General features: G+C 40.9%; 1 protein-coding gene and 1 long non-coding RNA gene across 2 annotated transcripts in view; one reads left to right on the forward strand and one right to left on the reverse strand.

The window, feature by feature from the left end:
- Positions 1-3,376: 3,376 nt before the first annotated feature.
- On the forward strand, positions 3,377-10,202 carry LOC120395600. Its single transcript, XR_005592717.1, has 3 exons — positions 3,377-3,957; positions 5,047-5,114; positions 9,490-10,202. It is a non-coding gene; the product is annotated as an uncharacterized LOC120395600 (long non-coding RNA).
- A 1,988-nt stretch (positions 10,203-12,190) lies between these two features.
- Positions 12,191-21,104, reverse strand: part of ARNTL2 (aryl hydrocarbon receptor nuclear translocator like 2) — a 67,159-nt gene continuing 58,245 nt past the window's right edge. The window contains exons 14-16 of the mRNA XM_039547941.1: positions 18,245-18,332; positions 16,281-16,389; positions 12,191-15,277 (exon numbers count right to left, since the gene is read on the reverse strand). Coding sequence (XP_039403875.1) covers positions 15,141-15,277; positions 16,281-16,389; positions 18,245-18,332 — 334 coding nt within the window. The 3' untranslated portion in view covers positions 12,191-15,140. The remainder of the gene's footprint in view (positions 15,278-16,280; positions 16,390-18,244; positions 18,333-21,104) is intronic.

Genomic DNA, 21,104 nt, shown 5'->3' on the forward strand with positions numbered 1-21,104 from the left:
CTGGATCTGATCACCGTTTGGGAAGACGAATCCGTATTATCCGAACTCTGTTCCAAAAGACGAAATGCCAGAATATTTGAAAAAAATCTCCAAGGGCATGAAGGATAGCGGTTATAACAGGGACCTGCAGCAGTGCTGTGTGAAGCCTACCAAAGAACCAGAGAGACAAACGGCCGCTCCGGGTCAGAGCCCCAGACATGCCGCTTCTATGATGAGCTGCATGCCATTCTAGGGGGTGCCCCTACAACTACCCCACCCCTCCCAGGCTACCTTGGCAGTTATCCCCCCGTTTGTGTGATGAATTAATAAAGAATGCATGAATTTGAAAAAACAATGACTTTATTGCCTCTACAAGCGGAGATCAAAGGGGGGAGGGGAGGGCGGTTGGCTTACAGGGAAGTAGAGTGAACCAAGGGGGCGGGTTTTCATCAAGGAGAAACAAACAGAACTTTCACACTGTAGCCTGGCCAGTCATGAAACTGGTTTTCAAAGCTTCTCTGATGCACAGCGCGCCCTGCTGTGCTCTTCTAACTGCCCCGGTGTCTAGCTGCATGTAATCAGTGGCCAGGCAATTTGCCTCAACCTCCCACCTCGCCATAAACATCTCCCCCTTACTCTCAGATATTGTGGAGTACACAGCAAGCAGTAATAACGATGGGAATATTGGTTTTGCTGAGGTCTAACCAAGTCAGTAAACTGCACCAGTGCACTTTTAAATGTGCAAAGGCACATTCTACCACATTCTGCACTTGCTCAGCCTGTAGTTGAACTGCTCCTTACTACTGTCCAGGCTTCATGAGCCCTGGACGCAAGGGCTAGGCTGGGGTAGGTGTGACCGTGCGGTGCTGCTGACTGGGAGAGCAGCCTGAGGCAGAAGCCTCCAGCTGCCATGATATTCCAGGCAGGACTGAATCTCCATTAGACGAAACTTAAAGAAGAGAATGACCTGGAGTCATTCCCATTTTTGTCCAGGTTCCCCCGACTGACTTCACCAAGGCCGGCCAGGAGCACCCGTGTCTCTCCAAGTGCCGTTGACCAACCTAACCGAGGTCAGCCAGGAGCACCCACGGGACGACAACGATGGCTAGCAGTCATATTGCACCATCTGCTGTCTGCAAGGCAAGGCAAGGAGATGCTGCTGTGTAGCACTGCAGTACCGCATCTGCCAGCAGCACCCAGGAGACATACGGTGACAGTGAGCTGAGCGGGCTCCATGCTTGCCATGGTATGTTGTCTGCACGGGTAACCCAGGAAAAAAGGTGAGAAACGATTTTTTGCCATTGCTTTCATGGAGCGAGGGAGGGGAGCCTGACGACATGTACCCAGAACCACCCCCGACAATGTTTTTGCTCCATCAGGCATTGGGAGCTCAACCCAGAATTCCAATAGGCAGCAGAGACTGTGGGAACTGTGGGATAGCTACCACAGTGCAATTCTTCGAAAGTCGGCACTAGCCTCAGTACTGTGGATGCACACCGCCCACTTAATGTGCTTAGTGGGGACACACAATCGACTGTATCAAATCAATTTCTAAAAAAAATCAACTTCTGTTAAATCAACCTAATTTCGTAGTGTAGACATACCCTCAGTTAGAATCCTTGTGGGCAAACTGAGCAGAAGAACCAAAAACTTTAGAAACCGAGATGGAACTTGAAGTACTCACTCAACACTAGAGGGGGTTTCTCCCCATCAGGGTTCAGGCCTAGAGAGGGATGGTGGAATGCAAAGATCTATGGAGTTTACAGTGTGAATTTACCATGGGACAAGCATTTAACCTCTTTCTAAGTTTCTCCATTATTAAAATGGTAATACTTGTTCTCCTCACAGGAATGCTTGTGAGGATTAATTAGTACAGTGCTTTGAAGATGTAAAATGCTACATATGTAAGTACTAACTATTACTTTGGTGTGCTCATGCTGAACCTTTCCTGAAGATAGAGGATTTCATTTCCAGTGCCGTCAATCAAGAATACCTTTTTCAACAGTACTAAATTCAGCTATGAAAAACAGATGAGACAACAGTGTCATGAAAACATCAAGATGCACAAGACTGATCATTTTTATTTAATACTCTCCCCTGAAGTTAAAATTCAAATTTGAAACAAGGCACAATTTAACAGTGAGGATGATTAACTACCGGAACAATCTACCAGGGGAAGTGGTAGATTTTCCATCTCTTGCTGTTTCAGATCAAGATCGGATGACTTTCCGGAAGCTATTCTTTAGCCAAACACAAGTAATGCTTTAATAAACCCAAGTTATTGGGCTCAATGCACATGTAACTGGGTGAAATGCGTTGTGAAGTTAGATTACATGATCAAATGGTTCCTTCTGCCATAACTGTATAAATCTTTGGGGGCAGGGGAAATCTATGAAGGTGGTGGCTCAGATATAATCAAACCCAAAGCATCCTGATTGCAAAACCAAAACCTGACTGGTAAGATTTTGTAAATCATAGATCAAACCCATGCTGGTTTGCTCCTTCCTCCCACTCAAAGAAAGGTGGGGTGTGGATAGAATGGAACCCACATCTGAACCAACTTTGGGTTTACAAAGTGAAAAATTTATCATCTTGCAAAACTGAAACATGAACTGTAATTGCCTCTTAGATCCCTCTCTAATCTCAATTACACATTTTGTCTTGGCACCAAAACTTCCTCTGTCTGTTGCACTTGGGAAAAGAGTATGTGTATGTGGGAGAGAGGGCCTATGATTTTTAAAGGAGCCCAAAGGAGTTAGATGCTCACTTCCCACTGAAATATAATGGCAGTTGGGTGCCAAACTCCCTTAGGCTCTTTTGAAAATGCCAGCCAGTGTAATCTAGGGGGTATGACTACACAAACTGCTGCATCAGTGTAGATACTCCACCTTCCATTGACCTACTGCTGTCTACAGTGGGGACTAGGTCGGTTTAACTGTGTCACGCAAGGGTATGGATTTTGCACACCCTTGAGGGCAGATATCTGATCTTTTGAGTCATCATTTCATCTAGGTTTAAAAACAAGGTGGGCAAACATATGTGCTAGAATTAGTTAGGCTGACTGTTTAACAAGCTTGAGTTCTGACTGCTAACTGCTCCTTTGATCCATCTAAATCATACTGTAACTAATCGTTTTACTCATTTGAAAGAAAATGTAACCAACTCCTGATTATGATTATTCATCTTAAAATTATAGACGCACAAGTGGTTTAGGAAGCTAAGTGTAGTGGGGCAGTTTCCCCACTTTGGCAGACAAAGGGTTAATAGCAGCCCTTGGAGTGGCTGTGCAGAACCCAGCCAATCCGAGAAGGCTTAGAAGCACCCAATCAGGGCCAGGCTGGGCCCTGTATAAAGGCTGCAAAGCAGAGGAGACACCAGTCTCTTCCTGACAAGCAAGGGAAGAGGACTGGCTCCTGGGGATAGCACCTTAGATAGAGCAGTGCTGAGCAGGCTCAGGGGAGCAGAGGAAAGCCTCCAGCCTGATACCTGCCAGGCTGAGACCCCTGAAAGAAAGGGCCGAGAAGGTACAAGGGCCAAAGGGAAGTGGCCCAGGGAGCGTGAGCAGTAGAGGGGAGAGGAGGAGGCCAGGACATGGCTGCTGCCAGAAGGTCCCTGGGCCGGAACCCAGAGTAGTGGGCAGGCCTAGGTCCTCCCCACCCCCTGACACTGCACCTGGCTGTGGAGGAGTGTGGCCCGAGACAGACTATCGCTTGCCCCTGAGGCAGAGGGCTAGACTCTGGGGCTGTAGTGGGCCATGAGGGCAGGTGCAGACGGAGGACTCTGGATACCCCCGGGAGGGGAGAGAACCGAGTGGGGCACAGCCAGAGGGCTGTGTCCACAAAAGGATGCCACAAGCCAGGGAGCAACGTGGGTCCCAGACACAGCAGAGTAGACAATGGGTGAGACACCACCTGCAGAGAGTGCTCCACAGCTGGACAGAGCTAATTCCCGGAGCAACCAGCAGGAGGTGCCACGGTGGTGAGTCTGCACTGTGTTACACTAAGGCTATGTCTACACTACTGCGGTAAGTCAACCTATGCTACACAGCTCCAGCTAGAGTCAATGTACCTTAGGTTGAGTTACCGTGGGGTTTACACCACAGGGAGTCGACGGAAGAAACTCTCCCATTGACTTACCTTACTCTTCTCATTGGGGGTAGAGTACAGGGGTGACTGGAGAGCGATCTGCTGTCGATTTGGTGGGTCTTCACTAGACCCACTAAATCGACTGTCAGTGGATCAATCTCAGAGTGTCGATCTCAGCTGTAGTGTAGATGTAGCTTAAGTCTAATTGAAAGTCAGTGGGATTTAGGATCCTTAGGCTCATATGTCCCATTTTTCAAGAGTGACTAAGTTACTCAGATTCTTTTTGAAAAATTTACCTGGCAGCTAATCTCTAAGGATCTAAAACAAGAACAGTTAGAGAGAAGACAGGTTTGAGAATCTGAGAGGCACAATTAAATATCTGGGAATTGTATACTGAACTTTTATATAGGGAAAGTCACATTTGTTGTGGTGATGTTTGCATCTAATTTTCCACAGTTTTGCTTAAATTCAGTTCTGGCATTGAAATCATATGTTATCTTGGCTTTGATCTTAGTCAAATTTGTCATTGCCAAAGGATAGCATTTGTAGGGCCCTTCAACACAGTTTTACAGTAGCTATGAAATTTCACCCTCTGCCCCTTGGACCGCTAAGTGATGTTTGTAAGGCACAGAGAACTGAAGAGGCAAGTTTTTATTATTCTTAGTAAAATGTAAGTAAGAAAGAGCTATTCACGGATTTTCTGTAAATAATGATCATCACATATATTTTCAAAGACCAGCTCAACAAAAGTGGCTGCACTAGATCAGATGAGAGATAATACTGAGATATGGGCCACTTTTGATCACCCCGTGGTCATTTTAGCAAGAATAGAGTAATCTGGTCAAATTTCAATTCTGGTAATTACATTCTGCCTACATACCTACATATGTACATACCTGCAATTCCATTTGGCATAATCACCCTGAAATTCTTATCTCCTGTTCTAAACTTCTCTGTTAAAACTACTATCCTTTTTCCAAAGGTGGCTGAAGTGATTGAACTGCAGGATTTTGTATAATAGGCCTGACCCTGCACGTACTTATTAAGCATGTGAGTAATTCCCAATAGAACTGTTCATGTGAGTAAAGTTGCTGATGTGTTTAAGTGCTGGAAAGATCAGGCTTTTAGTTACAGCTGTAAAGTACAAGAGATCCTTGTGGAGGAAAGAAACTACGAACACATGCAATTATTAAGGATATGATTTGGTCACACAAGGTCACAGATTCCGTGACTTTAACAAATGTCCATGAGTTTTTTGGTTTTAGCCCCAGGCGGCGGGGCTCGGGCTTCGGCTTCAGCCCCGGGAAGTGGGGCTCAGGGAGGGAGCACTACCTCCACCCTGAGGCAGCTCAATGGGCCACCCAAGCCTGTAGGTCAGTCAGTGTTAATTACTCCATGCCCTGTGGAGTTTTTGGTTGCTGTGACAATATCCTGATTTTGTACATTTTCACCTTGCCTGTTCTGTGATTTTTTTTGGCCTAATTTTGCCAAATCATATCCATATCAATGATTATAAATACAATTTCTGTAACATAGCCACTATTGGAACATTTTATTCAGGACCATTATTATTTGGTTTTCAGCTGAAAAATATAAGCATACAATCAGTTACATGCCATTATTTTAAAAGGTTAACTTGCAAAAACAATCCCTCTAACAAGTATTAATTAAATTCTAATTACATTCCTTCTGAACAATTACAGAAAATTGCTCTTTTCTAGTTTGATTTTAATTTAACGGTCATGAAAATGTCATATCTTCGAGGAGAAAACATGAATAAAAATACTCACTTCTATAGCACTTTATGGCTGAGATTTTCAAAGCCATCTGAATTAGTTGTAATGGGAATTAGGCATTGTGACAAACTGACTCACCAGATGGTGTTCTGCTTTGTGGCTGGGTGTGTTTCCTCTCCATAGCCCCACTACCCAGACATTCAGGTCCTCTTCTGGCCTCAATCTTGTGACTAGGCCCTCTGTCCAGGTCACATTTTGTATTTTGGGTTAAACCAGAGTTCAGCTCAACAATATTTCTATGACCTCAAGTCAGGTCATCAGCCTTGATCCAGGCCTGGTAGTCCTTCCACCCCATGTGTCAGGGGTCTGAACCTAGTTTCCCTCAGTGAGGCTATAGGGGAACCCAGTCTCTCCCTCAGCCCTGGGTTGCATTCCAGGGACATCTTGATTTTTCCCTGGACTACTTCCTATATCAGCCTTCTTTCTCCTCGGGGGGCTTGCATTGTTGGCAGGGGTCTGCCCTGGGCCAGGCCCCCTAGTCCCAGCTCTCAGTGTGACAAAGGAAAGAAAACTAAACTAACAGAACTAAATACAGGCACCAGCCCTTGTGACCCATTTGTGCTCTCACTCTGTACCACAAGAGACCTGAAGTAGCTTATCTGGTAGCTGAGGATGCAAATTCTGTCTCTTTCCCAGGGCTTCTAAACTGGGCTTCTCCCTTTTTAAGGCCCTTCTTTCAAGTCTGGCATGCTTCTCATAGTTTTCCCCACAATTTTGTCTGTTACAATGAAAATCTAAGTTTAGGTCTACCTAGCACATATTACAAGTACTACAGTCTCTGGTCTTGTTGCTCAATGAAGATCAACAATTCTCAGGCGACCTCTGAAGAAACAAAAATTGAAGAGAATAATTAAGGGCTAATTCTACCAAAGCCATATAATGTAGGATTATCCTGGGTAATTCACATAGAAATTGTACACTATTTCCTTGAAAAATACCTATTCAAGTGTCTGACTGGGGGTGGGGTATCTATTCTCTCCTAAGCTCAGAAACATAACTCCCATTACCATTCACCTGAGTTACTCTGGCACACACAAGAACATTGCTAACAATTTTTAGACATCTTTGTTCAGGGTTGCTTTGCAGAAAATCTTTTAAGAATCTCAACACAAAACCTATCCCCCATACCTTTTCTCTAGGACAGAAGCTGTTTAGGGGAAACAAGTCATCTAATTTCTTGTTCCAGAAATACTTGAACAGCTTCAACATTATATTTTACTAGGGTGGAACAGTCCCAAGGATTGCAACATGGCTCAGAGGCTAAATTTGGAAAGCTCTTTTCCTGTTGTTCTGTCTTAATATATCTGAGTTTGGCTAATCAAGGTTAGAATAAGGTATCAAAGCAGACCAGGAACAGCAGGATGCACAAATTGAGTTATAAATGGTATGGTAAATTTTCCATGAATACTTATAGAAGTCAGACTTGTGTTGTCTTATTGGATGTGAAGTGTTTTAATTTCACAAGCTCTCTCAATACATCTCACCTCTCTAAGTTCTTTAAGACCAAATGTCAAATTCTGCCCTTAGGTACACTTATGGAAAGCTAAAGACAAACAGATTACAAATGTTTAACTAAAAAAAATGGAGTCCAGTGGCACCTTAAAGACTAACACCATCTGTTAGTCTTTCAGGTGCCATCGGACTCCTCGTTTTTTTGGATATAGACTAATATGGCTACCCCTCTGATGCTATAAATGTTTAACTGAGGACTGAATTTGACTCAGTGGGATTGATTTACTTCTTAGTCACTCATAGCCCATAAAATCAGGAGCAGTTCCACTGAAGTCAGTGGCATTACACAAGTGTTAAACTAGCATAAGTAGGAGAAGAATCCAGACCAGTATGTTTAAAATATTTTCCACCACTGAATGTTGCCAATAGCAACCCTCAACATTTTTTTTTCTGAATGAGTTTCCCCTGTATGCATGACATCAAAAGCCGAAGCACTATAAAAAGACTCCTTGTGTAAAATTACCCCATTCAGTAAATATTCAGAAGTGTAAACATGGCAAATATGTAACTGAAAAAATATTTTCTTTAACTGGAATGAAATATTAACTCCAGGAGACCAATCCTATAAATGTTCTGCACACAGTGTGCCACTAGGATTATGCTTTGGATCACTTATTTGAACTACTTGTCCAAACTAAGTAGTCTAATAGTATAAAATACATGTTTTCCTGTAGCTATATCTAACTTTTCATTCCATTTGATATTTTGTTCATATCTAATTTCCCACAAAGTTAGACTGTTTCCCTGGGTTTCCCTCCAGATCACCCTTGAGAACTCTGAAATACTGACCTCTCATTTCTGGGATATTCAATACACTTTTGTTTTGGAAACTTAAATGTTCCATGCAGAAATTGAACATAAAATACCACAAGAGCTAGAACATACTACAGCAAACTAAACAATTGCTTTTCAGATGACAACCTAGCACCATATTGTAAGTTCCTTTCATGCAATGTGCCTCAAGAACTGCATAAAAACCTGACAATTTAATTACAAAACAACACATCACCAATGATAGCTGTTTATGACAATTCAAGTGGCGGTTTCCTAATATGAAGGATCTTAATATAGCTTTCTATAGTGTTCATATAATAAATCTTCAACAAGAGCCCTTGCCCTTGCAGAGCTCTTTAAAATAAAATGTTTCATTGCTAACAAAAACTAGGGTAAATATTCAAGACTCAGACACTATACAAGTAAGAACTTTATATAAATGTTTACTATTATACTAGATAGTTTTGCTAATACAGAAGTATTGTTGCCTTTGGAGTTGCAATACTAAAACTCTGAAGGCAAGTTAGAAAACACTCTGAGTTTAACAAGAACTTAACTGAACATTAGAAATGAAATTGTAGGCGCTTCCACAGAGAATCAAGTGGCAGCCACTAATAAACCTATTCAAAAACTTTACATCATCAGAACAAGTTTTCAACAGCTGATTGTACCCTAAGGACATGACACTTACTGCATCTTCTAAACACCTCTGCTTTTTAGAGACTAACCATTTCTTGGGAGATGCTAAAAGTATCTGATATTGCAATTACATTGGACTCAAATGAAGGATGACAGGATTCTGAAAGACTCCATGGACCAGAAATGTTCACAGGGAAGGGAGGGAATTGAAGAATGGATTCACTTATTTTCCCATTTTGATAAAACATTGTCACTATGAGAAAGGGGTGACCCTTGTCACGCAAGCTTATCTTTTAATGTATTTTGTCTAAATAAGCTCCTTTACAGTACACAGGTTTTGTGATTCCTGCCACAAGGAACATACAATCTAGAAGACAGACGTTACCCTTCAGCCAAATCATGTATTAGCTGAATTAGCTGAACTGTGAAATGTCTGTCCCACCAAAGTCCATTAAAAGTTATTCTGTTTTACCTTTGCTGAGGTCACCATTAAAGTTTTACATGACACAGCAAGTCTGAAGTTGGGAAGATATTTCTTTTCAGTATGTTACCACAGCGTTGTAGGCATTGTGAAGGTGATGAAGAAGGCAGAAGGACTTATTTCTATGTTTTCCAAGGTTTGGTGTTGGTGGCTGTTTCCTGATGAAACCTTAACCGTATGTTTTTGTTTGTGTTGATTTCCAAGTTTGTCTTTTTATATACAGAATTGGAGCACCTCAAGTCCCTCAAGATCTGGGAGGAGGAGAACTGCAAAAAACCTGCACCATTGAAGCCACTCCGAGCTGTCTCAATCCTTCTAAAAGGGCAAGAAATGCAACATGCCTCACGACAACGATGACGTATTAGAAAGTTACTGAAACTAATTAAGACAAGAGCAACGTACCATATTTTAATAGTGATGACAACCTGTCCGCAGGATGTGACCTCCATGAAAGGAGATATGCAGAACTCCTTCCCTTCCCAAAGCATGCCGAAGCATTTCCTGGAAAATGGATACAGCCAGGAGATGCTGCAACAGCAGCATACGAGCCTGCACTCTCCCCTCTCTCTCTCTTTTCTGCCCATGTGAGGCACATCTCTTCACCTTCAAACCCACCAGCACTTGCAATGCATGAAAGATGGCCAAAATGTTATCAGAAAATCAGCCACCACATTTTTTTTGTGTGGATTAAACAAAACATTTATCCTTGTTAAGGTCCTAATTTGTAAACATTCCAGCTGCTGTCGTTCCCCATGATAGCCAGCACATCTTGTGAGCTTAAATGAGGTTTGTCATTCTGCAAGATGAAGCAGTAGTCTAGCTGAAAGGGACCAGTTTTGGGGGAAGGTTTGGGTCTCCCATGAGAGAAACTAAACCCTCCCTGCAGCCACTCCAGTCCTCCTAGGGCCAGCAATGAATGACAATATTTGCTTAATGAAAATACTGAATAGTACTATATAATGACCTGAATAATGGAGTAGAGTGTACGCTTATAAAATCTCTGGATGACACCAAGCTGGGAGGGGTTGCAAGCACTTTGGCAGACAGAATTAGAATTTAAAATGCTCTTGACAAATTAGAGAATTGGTGTGTCTATTGAATTTCATCTTGTTGACTTCACAAGTGCAAGGTCTTTCACTTAGGAAGGAAAAATCAAATGCAAAACTACAAAATGGAAAATAACTGGCTAGCTGGTAATACTCCTGAAAAAGATTTGGGGGTTATAGGGGAATCACAAACTCAATATTAGTCAACAGTGTGATATAGCTGTGAAAAAAAGCTAATAGTCTAGGGCATATTAACAGGAGTTTTGTATAGAAGACATGGGAGGTAGTTCTCATTCTGCTTGGCACAGGTAAGGCTTCAGCTGTGTCCAAGTGTAGGTGCTTAAGGAAAGAGGGAGAGAGTCCAGTGGAGAGCAACACAAATGACAAAATGTTTAGAAAACCTGACTTATGAGGGAAGGTTAAATAACTGGACATGTTTAGTCTTGAGAAAAGATGATGGGGGAGGGCCTAACAGTCTTCAAATGTGTTAAGGGCTGTTATAAAGAGGACTGTGATCAATTGTTCTCCATGTCTACGGCAAGTAGAACAAGAAGTAATGGGCTTAATCTGCAGCAAGGGAATTTTAGGTTAGCTATTAGGAAAAAAACTTTCTAACTATAAGGGTAGTTAAGTTCTGGAATAGGCTTCCAAAGGAGGTTATGGAATCACCATCACTGGAGGTTTTTAAAAACAGGTTGGACAAACATCTTATCAGGGATGGTCTAGGTTTAATTGATCCAGCCTCATCACAGGGGGCTGGATTTGATGACCTCTAGAGGTCCTTTACAGTACAACATTTCTAGGATTCTATTCCAAAATGTCTTCAGTCCTATACTGAAACAGTTGAGTAAACCCATATTTATAGTGTAGCACTTTGTCTCATTAAAGCAACTGACCACCTGGAGGTTTATCAGTCTGCTTCTGCTGTTAACCTAATGGCCATAGTCATTGACCGCACAGGCTTTTAAACCTAGAAGTGGTGGGTTCATTCTCCCACAGATGACCTGACTGGGGACCATCATTAGACATCTAGCCACTAGACAGCCACTGCCCCCTTCCCCCAAAATCCCACAGTTAATTTGGGTTACACACCCTATCTGGGGAAGACTCTCCACAGTTGCAGAAATCCACAAGTGTTCAAATCCCCATACATATTTGCAGGGATTGGACCTAAATGTATCTAGTGCTTGAGCTCAAGAAACAGGTCAGAGGTATGAGTAGACTCTCAAACCACTATCCATGGTCCACAGTTACATGAAGATGGAGGGCCGAATTACATTAGCAAAAGCAACAGTGGCATCTTCTGAAGTTCTGTAGTGTGGCAGTAAGCTGTACATCCGATACTTTGTGTCATTCTAAACCCTCTGTGTATAGTGTGTGTCTTCAGCAACATTGTGCCAACAAAAGGAGAATAGGATTTAAGTCATCAGGAACAATGGTTACCTTGACAGTAACACTGTATCATTTTCAGCATTCAAACACTTTTTTAAACCTTCAGTTGCTATTTATACAAACATTACCACTTTTAAAAAACATTATTACAAATAAATTGAACACTCTCCCCCCATTTAATTTCATACATCACATTGCTCTAGTATGTTTTAAAAAGGGGATTCAAAGAAAACGTCAGGCATGAGCAAAGATTTGGGCGAGTGGTACTTTTTAAAACCATCAGAACTAATATTTTTCCTCACCAAAAACTGACATGGAACGTTCAAGCAGCTCATTGAATTGATCCTCAAACTCCAGACACAGACTTTTAGAGACCCCCTTTTCATCCCTGTTAAAATAGAAATCCTGGCACAATCTTAACTATTATAGTTTACCACATCCACAATAAAAACACCGGGCTTTAAACAAACACACAATTACCTCAAATTTGTATAAAATATATTTTAATTTCCCCTCGCCGTTTATCATCATAAATATTTACAAAAGACACTGTACAACGTAGAATAGTGTGAAATCCGCAGGTTTGACAAATGGTTTTGCAAATAGAAAGGGGTCAAGCAAGCAGCTAACGGACACATGTACTGTACAGGTTGCTGATTACAAAGGGCTCAGCAAACTAGCAGAATAAAACTAGTTCTACAATAGATTTGCCTGTAAAGTAAAAAAGATTTTCCAGGAGTAATCTGGGAGGAATCCCAAAACAGTGGTTTGATTACGCATGGTAATATCGTCTCTCGTAAGAATCAATACTCATTTTTCATGGAAGTATCTGGACTCTTTGAACAATCTGGTTTTAAACTGTTTATTTCTCTGCATTACCTACAGAACTTGTTTTAATTAGAATTTATTTTCACTTTAAAATGTTCAATTAGCAAATGCAGAATAAGGAAAACAGCCATTGTGTTTCATAGCTTTCCCTACAATTAAAGTAATAATTAGAATCCATCTTTCAGAAACAATTATAAAAACAGAATCCGATCACAATTCTGAGAAAAAAAGAGTCCTGATTTTCTGTGTTGCTCCATATCAAGGACCAAATTCAGCTCTAGCAGTAAAATATCAGGTATTATTGACCCCGGGGTTAGAAATGTATACATTTCAGACATCTCTGTAATTTTCTGTAATGTCTATACAGTATACAGCTGTTCCAGTTAAGTATAGGAGTTAATACATCACAGACGATTATAGTATCCCACCTTTCAGAGGCAAATTATTGCCAAATAGAGGAAGTTTGACATCTAGTGGCTATTTAGGGTAATTACTTATTTCTTTTTATTGAAATATCCTAGGAAATTTTCTATACACCATTCTACACTCTTATCTAGATGCATCTGACATCTGCTGAGTATCAACTATCACCTTTAATGGTAGGCACATGTCTACATCAGTTGCAATCTCTTCCATTAAACTAACGGTATTCATAATTGTACATTTAGAAGACACACTACTTACAAACTGAACCTGTGTTTTCAAATTGTAAAAAAATATTCTAAAACAAAAGACCTACACATCTCAAACATTTTCAGTGCTTCTCTTTCATTTCACAAATTTGGAGGGGAAGCATATATGGCATAATCCTTTGACTGTCTCACTCATTTATCTGCACATACAACGTACGAGGTAAGACATCCATATCTGGATACTAACACCATATTGTTTTAATGCAACATATTAACGGTGCTGCACTCAAGGGTGATCTGTCATAACTGGACCACATGTTTTGCAAGAAGATTATAAAATTAGAAATAAGAATGCAAAATACAGCAATTATATATTAAAGGATCGTAGTAGCACAAAAAAGTATTTGCAGCTAGTATTAAGTAATACAAACCTTTTGATTTCTCCAAAATACAAGTACTATAAAAGGTATTATATAATTAAGTGCCCTTTTCACAAAATTTAATATACCCCTATATTGCCACTTGCAAACCACCTATAGCCAATACATACACACACACACACACACACACACGTGTGTCTCCCACTACTTTGTGCAGTTACATAACTCAACTGTAGTTCCAGCAGTCTCAATTAATAGCTAGAGATAAAGGCCAGGATTCTTTCAAAAGTGGCTAGTGATTTTGGATGCCTTAATGTTTAGGTCCCCAACCTGAGACACCTAATATTGTTGGGCAAAGCTTGCAAAACTGTATTTACATAAGACATTAAGCAGGAAAAGGCCATTAAAGTCCAACATACTTTACCACTTCTGACTAGTCTCAATCCCACTTTATTACTTTTTTAACGTCTCCAGCTCCTCAATTCCCACTTTTCTCCAGACATAAAATTAGTCAATATAATCTTACATCTGCTCTCTTTAAATAGCTATGCTCTATAACAGTGGTTTTCAGCCTGTGGTCCATGGACCCCTGGAGGTCCGTAGACTATGTCTAAGATTTCCAAAGCGATCCATCCCTCCATTCAAAATTTTTTAGGGAACTGCAAATGAAAAGAGGTTGAAATCCACTGCTTTAACACATATTTCCAAGGCAATAATATCCCCCGAACTATAGTGACCAAATTGCTTTATTACAGTTACAGTATTACTACTTTGGTTTTGTGTTCCATCCCTCTACTAATATATTTAAATAATACTTTGTATTAAACTATTTTGTCTCTCTCCTTCCCCACCAGTCACATTTTTGTGCTGTGGGACAATGTTTAACATTGTTTGTCCAGAACTCTCTAATCCTTTTCCTGGTCAGCATACTGGATAATTTAACACAAATCCTATAACTTGGTTTCTTGCTCCCAGACCAGTGTTTTTTCTTTTGTTTTTACTTGACTACAAAAATTGTACACAATACTTCTAAAAAGGGCAAAGAATTATAAACCGCAGGGTCCCCTTTTGTACTATAGGACTTTATCTTACAATTTTGCAGTGTGGAAACCAAATTTTCAAAGAAAGCTTAGAGGTACAAAACAAACATATCTCAAACTGCGCAAGTAGAGAAAGTCCTACAGAAGTGACATGGATAAATACTTTTTCACCCAATTCTTAAAAGAAAATTACAAATAAAAGCTTTTTTCTTTAAATATTAAAACATTCAGATGAACACAGTTATTCCTATACATTGTACGTATCTTTGGGTTAAAGCTTTTTAGCAAAAATATAACCATGTGTTGTAAGCACTCTAGTTAGATATGGATCAATACAATTTTGAGGTTCTCTGTCATGAAAAAATATCACATTTTTTCTACATGTGCAGAACAAGCCATTTCTTTGTGAACAAGGCATAAAAATCTTAGCAAATATACAGATAGTAAATATGAATTAAAATAAAACCTTAAAAATTACCAATACAGTACTTGAGGATGTGCGGTTGTTGTGCATTACAGAATTTTACATTCTTCTCATTTGTATAAAAAAGAACCACTAGGGAGTCCATGGTATATCACTGAGCTGTGTTGGATCCCCAAGGCCTCCTTCAGCTTCCAAGTAATTCATGAAAGAAGCCATGGCAGTATCATCATTTTCACACATTGCATCAAAATCCAACTGGCAACTGTCACCTAGGAAATAATTAAACAACACTATTTATGCAGCAAAAAAATTACAGAACAAGGTCACTTTCCAAACAAATTTACTTTTAAAACAGCAGCTGTCCTTGAAGGCAAAGGGCATTTTACATTCTTACATGTGTTCAAAGATGAGTAAATTGAAGCAAGTTTTGGATTCAGGAGAGATGCTTAGTCAAAAGAATAGGTAACTTGATTCGGGGACTAAATGTATGCCACTCCAGAGGCGCATCTTAAACTTCATAATAAAATGACAAATTTCAATCCATGCCAGTTAATTGGCAAACTTCATGCCACACCATTTAAGCAGAAAAACTTTATTCCAGTTCATGCCACTTAAGTAGGAAGCTCACCTGTCACAGCACTCAAAAGAAGAGCTTATCAATTTTTTTCTTCTTGGTTAAAAAAATGGCCTTATTTTAAATAATCAAAATTTCAAAAGACATTGTTGCTTTTAGATTGTGAAAAATGAAAACAATGTTTTCCACATTTTTATTTTAAAACAGTCCAGAATTTTGTATTTATCAAAATCTCAGTTTTTGACAGAAAACAAGATTTCAATATAAAAAGAAAAATAGGTCAGTTTCTGACCATATGAAATGGAAACAACTTCAAAATTCCAACCCGTATTGCAAAATGTTTATGTTTCAATCAGCTCTACATACACAAGCATCTGTACTTTTTACGTAGAGGATCTGCACATCATGGCAGATTATATTCAGTTTCCTTAATCCTGCACAGCTCCTGTTTTTGGAAGGAAGAACTGCAAAGCAGTCTATTTGTGAGTCTTGGAGACCAAGAGAACGGACAGTGAACTTCTGCTCCAGGCTCTCACTGCTATCATGGGGTATAATTAAAATAGGAACCATGATAATCTCTCAAAACTGGCAGAATCTTTGAACACACCTACTATACTACCTTGTTGTGATAAAGCTGCAACCATTAACAGAGTTTTCTTTAAAGAATTAGCCATGAATTCCAGTAAAAGAGCTCTTACTGAGAAGAGGTTCATTGCTTGGGAATGAAACCGTGCCCTGATTTTGCCTCAAGGTCTCCAAGTCCTCCATTTCTGAAGGACATAACTGAATCAACTCTTTATTTGGCACCTGAAAGCACAAAAAAATGAAAATAATAAAGTTAGGTTATAAATTGATTAAAACCACCATACAAATTAATGAATTTCTCTGAGTCTAAAAACCAATCAAGGCTCACATTTTTCCACTTCACGTGCCATAATCTCTACAAGCTTACTGTAACAATAAAAATGTATTTTCATGAAAAATACATCCTAGCTTTAAAAAAAAGACCCACCACATTTTAGTTTCCATACGTAAACTAAATTATTTGGAATGTGAAAATTTGTTTTAAAAAATGCTGGTATTTCTGTTATATTTTAAATCTTTTGTTCAGCATGCCAAGATTTTAAATGGTTTTTAGTGCTTACAAGGAGTCTAGGAGTGCCAGGTTGACAGCAGTGGAAACTGAAGTCTTTTCACCACTTTGGTTTGGCAGTAAACCACTTTTCCTTTAGGGCAGTGCTTCTCAAGCTATCTGATGTGGGGGACCGGCAATCTTTTTTCCCAATGTGCCAGGGACCGGTGCCATATTATCCTATTTGACGCTCTTATGAGGAAACTCGCCGCGGACCGGCAGCCGACCACCACTTTGAGAAGTACTGCTTTAGGGGACTGTCCCTAGGGGCAAGAGGCAGTGATAGCTCTGCCACTGTGGCTATGGAAGCAATTTCCCATATAGAAAAATGAAAAGAGTCCCAGTAAAATGAGTTTGTTTTCATCCCTAGTCCATGCACTATTCATGTAATTTAAACAGAGTAGCTCTCTGAGCTCTGTTATCTCGGATTCTATGCTGCACATTACAGTAGTGGAAGGGAAAACAACAAGACTTCACTGAAGTAACCAGGAACAACATAAAGTGACACATTCAAAGAGAACCTTTAAATCAACACAATATATAGTTGAAGTGCTGGAGAGTGCTTTTATGACCGTAGGCTGCACTAATTAAAGGGTAGTTCAATATCTGTGAGCCAATCAGTTCTAAGAAGGACAGACCTACAGAAATCCATGGGTGGAATGAACATCAGGTTTAAAGAGGGAGAAAGGGGGGAAAAAAATCAGTGTAGCACAACGTTGTTGAAAGAAACTCAGAATCAGAGAAGAAAAGCTATGTATAAGTGGAAAGACAGCGACTGGATTCACAACAATGTTGTTGGAGGGAAAGAAATAAATGATTGGGAGTATGGTGTACACTGATAACAGTAAGGGCAGTATTGTACAATCTTGCAAGAAGATTCTTTATGCATACCTGTCCCCAGGCTGTGACATCAGTCAACATGACTCTTGGGTTAGACAGAATGGTAGAGAGTCAGAGAATATGCTGCTTCTCTACACTTCTCTTAAAAAAAAAGATTTAAAATTCAGAGGCTACAACTCAATGGATTACAATTGTTTAACAGTAGAGGGGGGTGAAAGGTATAGATGAATGGTCATAGTAACCAGACATTTATCTTCATATTGCTGAATTGAATTCAGCCTAGGTGAATATTTTTTAAACTATCTGATGGCTCCGGGTGGTGGTTTCAATTAATTTCCAAGTTTAGAAAAGTCTACATCACAAAAAAAATACCCTCCCCATATCTAGCACTTTTTTGTAGCCTCAGCAAAGATTCCCCAAGACCTGAACAATCTTCTCAGCCCTGAGGGATGGTCCCTCAAGGCTTGAATTGAGGCTCACTGGTGGTGCAGCGAAGAGAAGTTCGTACTCTTGCTGCCTGTGTCATACCGCTTCTGTGAATAGAAGACTTCAATACACAGGATTGTCAGAAACTTTGCACTGGCACGAATTCACACACAAAAATCAGTTTTAAGATAGATCAAATGTAGGCTCTGAATTATTTGATAGTAACCTTTCACTGAAAGTTCTTGGAGTCAATGATATACTTACATTGCTGCATTCTGGAGTTAAAGTTGGAGAAGATTTCCTCATAAGATCAGATGGACTTAACTCACCAACAGATGGAGAACAATGTAACCTAAAAAAATATACATATGCATATTGTACAATACATTCACTGTTGAGTATGAGCTTCAATCCCTTCCATTTTAAAATGAGAAACTTATTTAGTTGGAGCATAGCAGTACCCACCAAAAAACCACAGGTGATAAGCTTTGAGACCTCAGACAACACTGCTTTGTCAAAAGCAAAGCTTAAATTCTGTCACATAGTTCACACACTTCCTGCTCCAAATTTTGGTAAAGAAAGAGAACCAGTGGATCATCACGATATAGGATGATAATTAGTAGAATACATTTTTGCTTTTTCTTAATTATCAAAATTAACAGACTTCAGGAAAAACTGTCACGAACACTTCAGTACAAAATTACTCACTCTGGAGCACATAGCTTCCAAATATCAGAATACAGCTGTTTGGAAATTCTGGTATCTAACGGGGCAGGGGAGGAGGAAAAAGGGGGAGGATGTACCCTCCACATATCCTCTTGATATTTGCTTTTACTTCAAGTGTTATTTCATGAAGTTCTAGCCTTTCCTTAAATTATGGCTGGAAAATGAAAGTTACCTCTTTGAGATGGACTCTGTACATTCACTCCTGAGAGCCATGGTGATGCAGCACCGATGGTAGAACAATCTTGTAGCAGTGCTGCTGGAGCACTCTTATGCCTTCTCCTGCACCTCCCCTCACTGTTCCTGAACATTCTGAGTAAGAGGCTATAAAAGGGGGGCCATGGAGCTCCAGCTCCCCAGATTCAAAGTTGCAATTAGGACTCTGAGTTAAAGGGGAAGGTGGGCAGGGAGTGTGAATATGCAGAGTCCTTTTAGATGAGTACCAGTTATAGGGGAATAACCTTTATTTCTTTGGCCCGGGCTACACTAGCGGGGGGCTGAACCAAGATACGCAACTTCAGCTACGCTATTCGAGTAGCTGAAGTCGAAGTATCTTAGTTCGACTTTCCTGGCCGTCCTCATGGCAGCGAGTCAACTGCTGCGGCTCCATCGACTCCGCTTACTCCTCCTGCCGAGGTGGAGTACGGGCATCGATTACCGGATTGATTTATCGCATCCAGACAAGATGCGATAAATTGATCCTCGATACATTGAACACTATCTGCCGATCCGGCGGGTAGTATAGACGTACTCTTTGAGTGGGCTCTGTACATTTGTCATGGGATAGTTTGACAAGCAGTACTACAGTCTCTAGAGGGTGAGGTGCTGAGTCCTAATTGAATCATCATTGTAATACTGCTGTACCAAACTGAGCATCAACTAGGACGCTAGATCTAGGGAGTAGTGCTTTGTGAAAGCATGAACAGAGCTTCAGGTTGCAGTTCTGCTTACTTCTAAAAACTGGGATATGCCTGAGGCATGCCATGAAATCCACCTTTGCTATTTGGAGTGTTATCTAAACTACAATGGGAGAGAAACAGATTTGCTTGTAGCTTTCCTCTATACAAAACTAACCCATTTAGATAAATGCTGAGATATACTTGGCTGTCCTTTATTATCACTACACCTATATGAAATTAAAGCTTTGGTGACTTTCTAAATTCCTGAGAACCATTTAGGTAGAAGGCTATTGCCCTCTTAGCATCCAAAGTATGCAGTTTTACTACATCTGGATGTGACCAAGGTCTGGATGGACTGATGGAGGTGTGTAGGAGAGTGGACTCAATTGTTGGAGTACCTGCTTACAGCTGGGGTGGTGTGGGGTGGAGCAGCTCTTTCTTCTCTAACGCCCCCTGCTGATGGTTGCTCTGGTCCCGCAGCAGTTTGCTGCTTCTTGCGACTCAGCCATCCAACCAGGGCATCTTATTTCTACCCATTTCAGACTAATAAATAGTCCAAATAGTCCCAATCCTTGCATCTGGTCTTTGACCCTCAACTCTGGATCCTACCATTGCTACATCCCTGCACTCAAGACTTTCAGTTGTCTTTACCCCCTTCTTAGGGACCTCATGTCACCTTCCCCAGTGACTGTTCAGGGAATCCAGGCCCTCCTACTACACTGGGTTCCAACCCAAGGACCCTGTAATCAGCAGCTGAGGTCTGCTCAGTCAGATGTTTTCTGCTACCTTCCTGGACTTCTTCCTTTTTCCAAGTCCCTTTCTGGGCTCTTGTAACGAGCAATGCCTCCCAGGACTTCTCCCTGGGTGTTCGGTTCCTTCCCTTGGCAGCATTGCAGATCCACCACAACCCTCATGTCAGGGCTCCCACAAACAGGGTCTCTGCAGTATTCTACTCCCAAGGTCCTTCCATCTAGGAGTTCTACCCCTGCCAAAATCCTCCAGGGTCACCCTCCTGTTCTTGGGTTTGGCCTCTCCCTGGTTGAGCCAGTTCTTCCCCTTTAGTTTGTGGCCCTGTGTGAGCCTTCTACTCAGTGGGATATCCCAGCTCTAGTCAGTTCCACCACAACTTTCTTTGCATCAACTCCTGCTCTTCTGTTCTTTACTACCAAGAGGGGGACTGCAGGGTTCCTTTCCCTTTCTCCCTGCAGCCCCCTTATGCTGGGGACCTCCTAATTGTATAGCACCACCCAGCTCTTTCCCAGCTGGGCTTCATCTTGAATTACGCTTTGCTCACCACCCAGGTACAAGCAGATTACTTAATTGGCCTCTCAAGCCCACTTTCAAACTCAGGATGGGGTATTCATCACACTACCCCTCAAGACTGTACCCTGCCTGCTACAGGGTCTTTTTGCCTTAGGGAGGATCCTTCTTTAAGTGTGCCTATTATTCACATGTGCATCCCCCCTTCTCATCTTCCAGGAGCACAATCTGAAACTTCTCTT

Source organism: Mauremys reevesii, linkage group 1 (genome assembly GCF_016161935.1).
Source record: "Mauremys reevesii isolate NIE-2019 linkage group 1, ASM1616193v1, whole genome shotgun sequence".
NCBI lineage: Eukaryota > Metazoa > Chordata > Testudines > Geoemydidae > Mauremys > Mauremys reevesii.